Here is a 13036-nt window from a genome sequence, read left to right on the forward strand (position 1 = left end):
GTTAAATTCTTACCAATAACACTGTTCTGGTGAACCAGGATATTCTGAATTAGAACTGAAAAATGGGTCATGAAAAATTAATTTTCTGTAGTGTTTACCTCTTTGCTTGCCCCCAAGTTTGCATTGCTTCTTTAATAAAAACAAGAACATGCTCTAAATGTTTTCTCCCATTTCCTCTCAGATCAGGCACTCCTTTTTGTAGTGTATCTGGTCATGAACCCCTGAGACAGCACATCTCAGTGCAGGAAAAATGTTTGCCTGTGGCTGCATGTCAAATGGTTTTAAGTTTCTCTTTGAAGCAGAGCATTATTTCCAGTTCTTAAAACTGTGCTGGTGCATACACGGTGAATGGCAATAGTGTTCCTAACACAGATTGGCATCATTAACTTTAAGCATTTCTGAAAACATAGAACACTCCTCACTTCTTTAATACTCCTGCTATTTTGAAATACAAAACATTCCTTTGATAATGCTAGTTTTGAGGCAGAAAGAGTGAACAGCTCTCATAATATGCTGATCTCACCTCCTAAGTCATCAGTCAGGAAAAATATTTCAACTCAGAGTAGTAAAGAGTAGAAGTCACTATGTTTGACAAAATTGTTCATCTTAATGGAAACTGGTCTAGATGTTGCTGTTTCATTCTAAGAGTAACTTGAAGCCTTTGAAATGCACATTTTCTTTGATGGAAAAAACAAGCTCAAAGCCAAAAGAGGCTCTTCCAAACTCGGTGCCCTTCTTGATGACACCAACAGGCAACCAGTAGAGCAACTTGAGGAGTCCTTGCTTTTGAGAACCAACATGGTTTCCAAATACAGATCTGCATATAGAGATATACATATATGTATATATCACCTGTATATGGAGATATACATACATCTCTATAGGCAGAATATGTATATTTGTATGTATCGCCTTGCATGCTATCCTCTGCCAGGTGATATATGAATAAAATGTCATTCCAAGAATGGGAAGAAGTGTGTCCGGTTTATGTGCAAAATGCTTCAATTCAGTTAGTTGCTAGGTTTACACAAAAAACCTTCAACGTCCTTCTGTGATGTCTGTTTCTTTTAACCTTGTACATTCTAATAATTGATTCAACTTTGAAAGTACTGTTTTAGTAGGCATTTCTAAAATAATGAATTCTGTCACTTTGACTCATATGTGTGGTAGTGGGACAATATATAGCATTATTTAAAAGTGTGAATAAGAGAGAAGATAAAAAATTATTGGCCCACGGGCTCTTTCTGTAGAGCAGCTATATATTCGCCCGCTTGAAAGAAAAGGTGAAAGTAAATAAACAGGTTGTTTTTGAACCACATTAATTCAAGCTCTTCTGTGTCTGGTGAGTGTATCATATCTTGAAATAGGTTGCTGTGTTCTGTAGGAAAACAGTAGATTGCTGGCATAAAATTCAAAGTTCACAGACAATGGGAGGTTGACACTTGGACTTCTAAGCACCCACGTATGAACTGTACAGAGACTGCAGTCATTAGGCATGTGATTACTTGTGCTGTTGCTGAAGGTGGGAGGGAGCGCAAGCTGGCTTTCCAAAGTCCGTTTAAGCTGAGCTAGGTGATAGTTACCGTCATTACATGTCCCTGCACACAGACACCTACCTTGAGCTGCGTATTCTTCCTGTTTCTTTCCTGCATGCGTGTGCTGCATGAGGGAGCTCTTGAATAGGCAAGATCACTCTGGCTCCCCGTTCTTTTGCTCCTGGCTATGTGGTTCTGCCTTTCTTCCCTGATGCTCATCAGACACTTTGTTCCAACAGTTTAACTCATTATTCAACAGCAGGTAACTTCTGATACTGTCCCAACTTTTGCAGGCTTTAGGAAGTTGCATCATGGAAAGGCACTGGCAGAAAGTACTGGAACTGGCACAGGTGAGACTAGCGGGAGCTGGAGTTCCCCACATGGTGTTGGTGTTCCTGCCATTTCTTTAAGTCCAACTGTGACCAGTCAACTGTGACTTGACTCCCACTCAAGCTCAGGTATTTTTAGACCCTTATTACAGGCATAAGCCTTCTGAAGCTTAATTCTGCAAGCAGAAGGTATAAGCAAGCATACATATTCATAGTAATTGTTCATTTGCACTGAGTTCTACAAAGTTGTTTCTACAGACAGTATAAACCATAAAAGAACACCTCTCTGACTTATCTTGTCCAACAGTTAAAGTGAAATTTCCATCAAGATGCCTTAATTAACACATATATTTGGTGTCTGAATGGGAGCAAGATGATCATGCTCAATGCAAGAAACTACCAAGTTTTGTGAGAGTATATGATTCGTGGATTGAACTGTACATATAGCTTTTGAACTAGTGTGGCTTATTTATTTGCAACCTCAGGCTGTTCTACCCAAAGGTAAACTGGTCTGCTAAGTTAGTAACACATGCCTTGGCCAGTTCTGGGTACAGCATGTCCTATCTCCATCTACAGATTTAGGTCGTGTTTCTATTTTTAACAGTATACATATCAATCAGTGAAAACACTGATCTCATTAGGCACTGCTTCTATTCCAAGAACAGCTGCATTTTACTTTATTCAATGAGAAATACTTGATGTCTCATAGTAAAATATCTATTTTCCATAAAAAAAAGAAACAATTTATGTGCAATAAAACACACCGTGTCAGGACAGATCAAAGACAATACATTTATTAAACTTTTGAGAAAAACAAACAAAACACTGACATAAGGGAAGTTAAATAGAAACCGAAAGATACATCTTCTGACCAGCGTATAATGGCTTGTGTGACCAGTAAAGTACCAAAATGACATTCTGAGTTTGACTGAGGTATTTAACTATTTTTGGCAATAGAAACAGAGTAAGAAACTTCTTCCAAACACACACATAGGCATTACTTGCATTAGTGTCTATCATCTATGAAATTTTATATGAAACTAAATAATGTAGCTGTTAGAAAAATATAGCAGCAAATTAGCAGACTAATGCACATTTACCATAAAGTTCGTGCTAAACTTAAAAACCCCACCCAATGGTTGGGCCCAGTCCTGTAGCGGTTGGTCACAAAGAGAGCATGAGTGAGTTCAGTGGGAGACATCATGAGCAAGACCTGCATATGCTGCACTTCATACACTTCTTTTAGGGTTAGGAAAAGGAAATGAATGTCCTTATTTACTGTCTAAAAAGAACCCTGCTATGATGAAGACATGGCCTAGGAAGGCAACTTCTGAAGCAGTAATAGCTCATTGTAAAGCTCCATTAAGTTCTTTATAAATACAAGAACAAAGGGAGTTTTCCCACTGAGTTTCAGTTTTCTCTCCTGTCCTTCTGCAAGTCTGCCTAACGCTGTCAGAGGAGATGCAGTTAGGCTGCAAAAACAAACATTTTTGAACAATACTGTATTCAATCCCCTTGTTCCACTGAAGTATTTTAATCCTGCTGTATCTTTAAAAATTAACTGCTGGCTAAGTCCTGAAGTCCTTATTTTATTTTTTTAATCAAGTCTTTATGTGGCATGAACTACTAAGTGTAGCGATACCTTTGGCTGTAGTAGGGGTTCACAAGTTGCTCAAATGTGAAGAGGTTATGTTGCTAAGTTACTGGAGCTTATTCACGTATTCTCAAAAATTTTCGGTGAAAATACAGTTGCACACTGTTTAATGCTGTGGTCAACAAGATTTTGCTTATAAAAAGGTATATTAGTAGCATTAATCAGAATCTGATGAAGAACAGAATAATCTGCCCATGTTTTGACTATTTTAAAGTTTTCTACAAAACTTTAAATTGAATGTGTATCTCCATTTTAGTTATCATAAGAAAGTAACAGAATCAGTTACTTTGTTTCTACAATATTTCAAAACTTCTCTACAGATTTCTTTGGAGGTATAAAATGGCTCTGTAAAAATCTTTTTTTTTTTCCTTTTTTTTTTGCTGCGAAGAAAACTTTTATAAAACAGAGAACTCCTTAAGATTGCAGCAACTGCATTCCTTAGATGGGCTATCATAACTGGATTACAGTGTGTAGTGTAATAGAAAGCATTTGTTTTATGACTAAAATATTAAAATATATTTTATTAATTTATATAAATCAAAATAGATGTGTTATTTATTCAAGCTACTTTTGTGTTTTTTCACCTATATGTTCAGTTCCCAATTACTGATACAAAGATCTCTGCCAACAGCATGGTTTTTACTAAGTTCTTAGACTTTAAACCACCTGAATTTTAGCTTTATCAAAATGTATGATTTACTGTACATCAAACATAGTGATTTCAATGTTTAGTATCACAAAAATCAACACCCACAAGAACAAGACAGTCACTGCTAGTAAAACAGTCTCAAGACAAATTCACAGATGATATTTACAGAGCACAATAGGAATATTTTGATGACTATTTTATGTTGCAACATTTCAGGTAAAATTATAAGAACAACGAGAAACTTTTAGACTTCATTTTGGTTTCAGCACAGAAGCCCGAGCTGACTCTCTGCTGTGAAATACTGCACACATCTAGTTGAAGAAGAGTTACGGCATGATTTTGTTCAGCTGGTCTGTGCTCACATAACCACAAGACATGTTGAATTCCTTTTCTGGCACAGGCAGTGCGGTTGCATTGAGCACAAGGCCTTGTGGAGAGTGAACAATATGAATAGATGTATAGTCTGGGACAGGCAGCTCTGAACTTGGGTTTTCTGCTGCTGAAGCTCCAAGATTGACACCAGTAGTGGTAAGGCTCTCTGTGGTGAAGTAAGCATCCTCATTATAGCTTTGCTCCTGAACACGTGGCTCATCCTCTTCCTGGGAAGTCACAGCAATACATTTTTTCACATCTGCCTCACAGAAGTAGGTATTGTCCATGGTGAAGTTTTGTTCTGTGCAGCCTTCACACTGTGCTCTCCCCATCTTGTATTTCTGGCCTGGTGAAAGTACAACTCTGCCTGCTGGAGTAATATCACTCACTTGCGCGTAGAAGTCAGTACTTGTCAGTGAATTCTGGTTACTTAGCTGGGTATGGACCGATGGACTAGTTGAGTCAATGCTGTCTGCAAAAGGTGACCATGGCTGGCTATTTTCGGGCTGGGCACTCATATGCAGATGTTCGGTGTCTGTGTCGGCAAGGCTTGCAAATGACTCATCTTTTCTATCAAGGCACAAGAGATCATCTTCTTTTTCAGTTACCTTTTTGAACTGATCAGTATCAGAGATGCCATCACATGTGTCACTTGCACTGAAGTCTGTCTCTGGAATATCTGGTTCACAACAACTGGCCCGTCCAGAATCATCATCCTTTGCTCCCAAGCAACTGTGTGATTTCAGATGATCTTCACTCAGGAGCCTGTCAGTATCTGAGGCTCTGTTCTTTTCATCAGGGTCTTCTATGTCCAACTCAATAAACTCAACCCACAAGTCATCATTGTAAAGCTGTGTCTTGTAGTTGTCATGGCTGGCTAAGATGGAGTTCACTTCATCTAGCTTTCCTTTCTACAAAGCAAGAAAAAATAAGTATTATACAGGAAATAGTAACAATGTTCATGCTTTTTATGATGATAACTTAAGAAAAGGTAACTGCAGCTGATGTAATAATTACAAGTTTTTTTTTATTATTTAATTAAAACAAGTGCTGTGGCAACTCCCCCCATGTCATAACTTTTTCCTACAAAATTGTTCTGCCTGAGGTAACAACTGTCACCTGCTGCTACTACAATGATCTCCACTGTAGATTTCAGAGCGCAGTATTACCTTCAAGAGGTCTGGGTCAATCCCTTTAATCTTTGGAACTGGCACAGGAGGAAAAATAAGCATTTTTAACCTGGAAAAAATAAATGACAGCTTTTAATTGACAGAGGTCCTTTTTTGAGAAAGTTAGAGAAAGAGAGCTTTACATTGCAATTATACTGAATTTCTTCAAAACTGACATGTTTGCAGATTCAATTTCAAATAGTCCTAAGGAAAAGAATGATTGTTTTATCTCATTGCAAATAAGAAACCATGTTTTCTGCAACCTTCCTTGTTGAAAACACATACATTTATGTGGGAATCCATTTTGTAGGCCAGTCTTTGATATTTTAATGCTTCTCAGAAAGACAGCAAACTCCTAGAGCTCTGTCAATAGTTTCCGTTTTCACATAATTTTGAAGGGAACCTGATACTCACTGTACATACTGACTTTGCCAGTTATTTTTTCAGGGACACAGTATACTGTCTTGCATAAACCAAATAAATTTAAACAAGGGATCAGAAAAAGAGAGTTGGGAAAAAGACTGAATTACCTTAGAAATAATAAATAAAACAAAACAGAAACACGACTGCAAAACCTTAAGCTAGTATTTTGCCATCTTTAGGACATTTCTGTTTTCTGAATTATTAGCATAACAAGTAATATATAATAATGATAGGGTTTTATCCTTGGGGAGCAAGGACTAGTAACTTGTTTACGCATTTGCATACTGTGAAAATACATATTGTCCTAACTCTTCATGAAGTGGATTTCTAATTCTCTGAGGGGAAAAAAAAAACAAATGGAAGGATGATTTTCCATTAAATAATAATCCAACACTAGCACGTCATGCTTATCTCCTCCATTTTGCCTCTCTGCTTCTTTTGCAAACTGATAAACAGTAGCTCCTAAAAGGAAAATTCAACATTCTCTTTATAGTGGGTTACTAGCTTATATTAGGAAGTAAGCTGTGGGAACGGTAGATCCAAATCCAAGTATTAGTTTTGCTGCATTGTTAGTGACCTTGGCAAGGTCCAGAGAGGATCAGAGAAGTCTTAAAAGAGTGCTAGAGAGGAATTTAGACAGGTTCTGCACAACTATGGCAGGTTAACATTCCCCAGCTGTTTCTGGTTTTGGCAGACCCTCGAAGGTCTGCCCAGCAAGCCTCAATGAGAGCCAGAAATCCAGTAATTTTCCACCTGGTTCCTGGAGGCACTGTGCTAGCTGTGCACTGGCTGGGCTCTCAGGGTACCAGTTGAAGACTTGTACTTACAGTTGAATCCACAAACCAGCTATTCTGACAGGACTGGGCACTACTTCTAATGAAACAGACACAGGATTTTATCACTCACTGCCTGGAGAAATCAGTCAGGAGGGAGAAATACACTCTGCTCCCTTCTTACTTTGCATAATTCAAGCCTGCATCTCAAATCTGAAAGAGGATGACCCAACTATGGCATCTGTTCTACAGAGCCTGGTTCAGATCTTGTGAGATCAGAATAGAGAAAAATATGAATTACTATCTTTTGAGGTACAGGAGGAAACTGAACCTGAGTATTTTGCATGATGGGAAACCCAAGCAGCCCACTCATCTGCAGAAGGCATTGCCTCTCCCACCACCATATGCACCAGTTTGAAAGAAAGGGTACAGGCCCACAGGTCCAGAAAAACTTTTGAGATTAAGTATCCTTAGAGGAGGAAATCCTTCTCCAGCAGTCATGATTAGCATGGAATATATTAATAAACTCTGATCACAGACATGCTTCAGCCCTCATGATCTCTGTGACACACTGTAAGCTCAGCTGGCTGACCTTAGTGAGCTCCTGGTCCCATGTGCCGGTTGTTCTTATTCTATTCTGACACATCAAGCTTTTGTCATGCATTGTATCAGAAGCCTTGGTTTTAACTCTGGGCCTGGGATGCCTTTGCAGGGAGTAGCTTCCTGAAATGAAGCTCTGCCGAAGCATAGTTCTGCTTGCCTGAATTATTTTTTTTAGTGCTGCTCCGATTGTACCATATTGTTTTCTCTTCAATGTCTTGTCCTTATGCTGGTACGTGCAGACCACCTTAGTGTTAATTTTTGAATTGTATATACAAGACCACTGACAACAAGCATGTATGCACTAGGACTTGACCACGGTGTTGCTCCATAGTCTGGGGGAGTCCTGGGATGACATCCAAGCTGATTTATTCAGCCAAAACCTACCCCTGAACACACTTATTACAGGATGAATTAACTTTGAGACCATTTTGTTATTTTTATATATGTGACATTGTTTCATTTTTATAAATGATACGATTTAGTAGTTTTCCTAAATGACACAATCCTGTGCTTTGTTTTATTTTATTCCTTTGATTTTGTAGAAGCTGCAGTCTATCCACAGAGACCAAATATTCCCCTGTGCCTCAAGCTCTTCTCCTATGCTCAATGAAGAAATAGAGATCAGTCTAGGAACAGAAAGACAGACATATGTTTGTGTGAAACTTTTGAACAGTGTGTGGGTAAAAATAGTATTTACAAAACTTGCATGGGCTAAAAACCCAATCCCCTACAAAGCCTAAGTAAATTAGCTACATAAATGCTGTAGAAGAAAATGTTCTGTAACCCTGAAAGGAGATGTCAGTGTAATCACATTCCTATCACTGAAGGCCCAGAATGTACATATGTCAGCATCCATGTAGTTTAGGAGAGTGGACTACAACGCTCAAAATAGCTTCTAGTACCCCAGATTTGAAACAACTGAAGCCCCCTGTTTTTCAGGCTACAAGTACATAAATTCTTACAAATAAAACCTCTCTACCTTGGTTGTTTAGACAGCAGGATCAAGATCACTGTTATGGCCAGCCCACACGTTCCAAAGATAACAACTAAGAACCATGGAAACTCAATTTCTGAAACAACAGAACAAAATCAGGTTAGTGGGAATTTGCATCTCTGTTGCACCTTTAATCTCAACCTCCTCTTTCACCGCTTGAGGATTCCAGAGTGGTAAAAACTGATAGGAGAACTTTTGGTCACTTAACTGTGAAAATTCTGGTTTAAGAAGAAATAAAAATACCCTTTTGATCTTAACAGTTTCCATACTGCACTTGAGAGTCCACTCAAACTCCTTGCAAAACCAGAATGAGTTTTTAAATATAAACAAGATCTTAGTACAAACAATATATGTAGCAAAACCAGCCATAAGGAACACTCTGCCTGCTTGGAACATGCAATCCTGTAATCCTGTTGGCATATAATGCTGCAGACCATGTTAGTGCTTGTTCGCCCAAGCTGAGAGAACATTATTAATAGCATACTAAATCATAGGCAAACTATTATTTTCTCAGAGATACTAAAATGTCTAAAATACGGTTATGTCAAAAAGCATACTACTCCTCCTTATATAGGCTGAACATGAATTACGTTATGAACTACCAAGTAAAAAAATACAAATTTCTCCTTTTTATTTACCTTACAGGTAGTTACAAAGAATTTAAGTCATTGAGAAATTCAGTTTGGTAGGTATGAAGAACAATGCTGATAAATTAAGTATTTTATCTTTTAAATACTGGCAATTCCAAGATACTTAAGCTGACACTGTAAAATACAATGTATAGAGAAATTTATTCTGGCTGTAGTCTTAGATTCTTCTCATTTGTTTCCAATTTTAAATTTTCCATTAACATTTCACTTGGTTTTGGGGCCAAAGAATACTGGACAGAAAGTTTTAGAATTGTATACATGAACGTTAATATATAATTTTTTTTTTTTTTTTAACTTAAATAAAATGTAGGTACCAGGTTTACACCTGTGCTCCTAGCTTAGATTTTGACTGGACATGTTTTCAGGTGTGAGTAAAATCCTATCTGCATATGTCTGTGTTAGACAGGTCCCTATTTTAATGGAGAACCATTAACGCCTTGCCATGTGAGACCTGTGAACGGCCAACTTCTTCAAAAGGTTAGAATATTGCATTTAACTACTTTATATTTTTAATACACAGAAAATTTAAACTAATTATGTGTCCCTAGAGGTGATATATAAACCAAGTAAGAATAAATTCTCGAACAAATTAGATCACTGCTTCTGTGTGAGATGGATGGATATGGATCAACTTGCAGAATCTGGGTTGTAGAAATTGAAGAAAACTGTGCTTGTATGATGGTCTTAGATTTTCACAGTATTTTAATTTTGTTCATATGAAAACCATGACAACTTAATGCAGCTGGGGTTAATAAAATAATGCCACATGTCCAGAACATTAGCTGTTCATATAAATTAGGAATGATAACTAGTAATAAGAAGAGTTAAAAAAGGGGAATCTAAAGAGATTTGTAGAGACAAGGCTTACGAGTAGTTTAACACCTTGACTAATACCCTGGAAAATTAAATGAAGCAGCTTGTTAAAATAATTTGCTGAAGAGCTCATATTTTAACAAATTAATTTAGTTACTCAGACCTGAGAATGCTTTAGGAAAAGGTACCGTCTCACACTTTTAAAAGAAAAAATGTGGTGCTTAATGGCTGCTTCTTCTGTGTTGAAGAGCACTTTAAAAACAAGTACAAGACAGAAACAAGAATCAGAAAAACACTGTCTTTGATAGCATTGGTCAGATCAGAAAAGCACAACATTTTGGTAACAAACTTAGTCAGCAGTATAGCACTTAATCAGAAGTGACTGTTCTCTTCACTATCAGAGTACTTATTTTAAATGAAGTATGAGATTTAGCTGCATTTTAGGCTCTGTAAGATGTGCAACAGCAGTTATTATTTCTGATACTTAAGCCATCTTTATTTTCGCTCTCTGATGAGCTGTGAAACAGTCTTGCTGAGTTTACTTCTGAACTTGGACATTCTCAATCTCACCAAATGATTTTCACATAATAGAATCATAGAATAGTTAGGGTTGGAAAGGACCTCAAGATCATCTAGTTCCAACCCCCCTGCCATGGGCAGGGACACCTCACACTAAACCATCTTACCCAAGGCTTCGTCCAACCTGGCCTTGAACACTGCCAGATATGAATTATCAACCTATTCAAGCATACGATATCAACAGTAAGAAGAAAAGCACCACCACCAGAAAGACAAAAGGACAGCACCGTTACAAGAACAGTTTGCAGCACTTCACTTATTTACCTTCAGCACATTGAACAAGTTCAAGGCCTGTTTGAGAAAAAGAGACAAAAAGGATTTCACTGAACTCCCCAAATTTTTCAGAGGTACGTTGTCTTGATCGGACTCGTATCTCATAATCTCTTCCAATCTTCAAAGAGTACAGTGGAACCATTGTTGAGAGCCTGGGTTCTAACTGTAAAAAAGAAGTTTGAGTTTTATTATTAGAGAAGTTTTATTTGTTTGAGTTGTACTGGCAATTTTTCACTTTTCCTTGACCTCATAAATAAACATTTGAAGGTGTTTTTGCTACTTTGAACTGTACGTATATTACAAGAAGAGTTCAGAGAAAATTCACACCCTTTACTTTTGACTTACTAGCCATCAGACTTTGCTTTGATTCAGGGGACCTTTAGTCGAAAATCGAAGCACTCTGTAAATACTGAAGAGAGACAGCAGCCCCCACTTAAGTTACTTGCCCTAAGTAGTTCTTGCGAACCTCTCCCACTTACCAAGTTGTAAATCTCTTTTACTATTGTAATAGAACACTACTAACTTCACAATGCCAAGATCATTGTTAAAATAACACGGGAGTCTTAAAATTAGTGCAATCTCAACTACTGAACTAATTTTAAGAAGAAGAATGATTGAAAGGCCTTCTAATCAAATGTACTGCATCTTACAAATGTGTTCATTTGGGAACACCGCATAGCTCCCAGAAACTTCAAATATAAATAAAATGTGATAATGGAAACTCCATGAGAGTTCCTGGCATCCACTTGTCAGTTTTAAGACTTCTATATTAACTGCAACATACTTAGACACTGCCAAATATCCAACTATACAGGAAGTTACATCAGAGGTCTTATTTTGTGAAACCTCTCTTCTTCTGTTACTCCTCTGATAACATGTATTTCAGCTCCAACAGCCAAGCAAATATATGTAAAAATAAAGAAAATGTGCTCAAAATAGAAATGCATGTGGCAGATGTTACATTCTGCTTTTACTTCTGAATCAAGGACGATACTGGTGAAACTTGTCAGAGGCTAAGAATTAAAAATGTTTCATATTTTGTGCTGTGAAGCCACAAAGAAATTGTACAAAACCTAAAGTTTGACAGGTATTTTTTTGTGTTTCTTTCTTTTTTTTTTTTGATACAATTTGTGGGGGTTATTAGGGATGCTGGACAATACAAAATTTTATGTATTATAAAATTCTAATAATGGCAGCACTTTAAAAAAGCACTGTGCAAGCTAATTTAGAGCCCTGAAGAATATGAGGTAAAACTACTGCAGCTGCGTATCTGAAATTGCAACTGTTGCTAAAGAACATATGATTGATTAATGGGCAGGATGTCCTTAGACCATCAATGAACTTGCAAAACTTCACGTAAGACACCTGGATGGAAAAAGTTGCACAGACTGGGGAAGGTTCCCCATTAACTGAATAGATTAATGGCGTCCGTCATATGGATTAAATCAACTAAAAGCCGTACGAGAAAGACATGCTAAAAGATAACTGATAACTAACAAAAATGCACGACAGCAAATAGCAAACTCAGAAAGTATGTGAAGGGGAGCTTGGAACCAGACTGCTGGGTTGCTGGACTTAATGCAGGCTGTTCAGTCAGTGTACATGGCTTGTGATCACTGTACTGAAGAAACGTGTGACAAACCTGCTGCCACACTGAGCTGTGTGCCTGCGCTGCCTGCGTGAGACTAGCCCTCCAAGAGGGCGTTAAGGCAGACTGCAGAACAGCTGAAGCCCCTGGGATGCTGGCAGTGACCACTGGGATGGGTGCATGAGAGGCAGAGGCTGACCCAGGCATGACAGACAACACAGCAGCCAAAGGCAATGGCTTTCACAAGTTTTAACAGAAAAATGTGGAAAACGGGGAGACAGGCACTACCACAGAACGGTTCAGAGGTACCCTGGGTAGGTAGGTCTTATCACTATAACTTACTGTTATAATACTTTACTTTCAATTCATAAGTTATTTTCAGTTAGTAAATGGACTGAAAGAAATGAATACTATAAACGAGAAATCAAACAGGGACATTCCGAAACATCTAAAAGAATTGCAGTCAACTGTCTGTAATGATGAGGCTTACCACAATTTTAAGTACTAAAATTTTTTTTTATCAGTTATATGTACAAAGCTTTATGGTGTCTTTAAGCAGTCAAAGATTAAAATTTCTGTAAAAAACTAGTAATAAGAGTATAACTGGACATCTCTTTGCTGTTTCAAAACTC

The 13036-nt window shown here is 37.6% G+C and overlaps 1 protein-coding gene across 5 annotated transcripts in view; it reads right to left on the reverse strand.

Annotated features, from left to right (window-relative positions):
• Nucleotides 1-2642: 2642 nt before the first annotated feature.
• The window catches only part of GHR (growth hormone receptor), a 129997-nt gene continuing 119603 nt past the window's right edge, over nucleotides 2643-13036 (reverse strand). For all 5 annotated transcript variants that reach the window (XM_065662422.1, XM_065662418.1, XM_065662419.1 and 2 more), the window contains 4 exons: nucleotides 10808-10979; nucleotides 8487-8577; nucleotides 5709-5778; nucleotides 2643-5450 (listed from right to left, as the gene is read on the reverse strand). In XM_065662422.1, coding sequence (XP_065518494.1) covers nucleotides 4494-5450; nucleotides 5709-5778; nucleotides 8487-8577; nucleotides 10808-10979 — 1290 coding nt within the window. In that variant the 3' untranslated portion in view covers nucleotides 2643-4493. The remainder of the gene's footprint in view (nucleotides 5451-5708; nucleotides 5779-8486; nucleotides 8578-10807; nucleotides 10980-13036) is intronic.

Source organism: Lathamus discolor, chromosome Z (assembly GCF_037157495.1).
Source record: "Lathamus discolor isolate bLatDis1 chromosome Z, bLatDis1.hap1, whole genome shotgun sequence".
Taxonomy (NCBI): domain Eukaryota; kingdom Metazoa; phylum Chordata; class Aves; order Psittaciformes; family Psittacidae; genus Lathamus; species Lathamus discolor.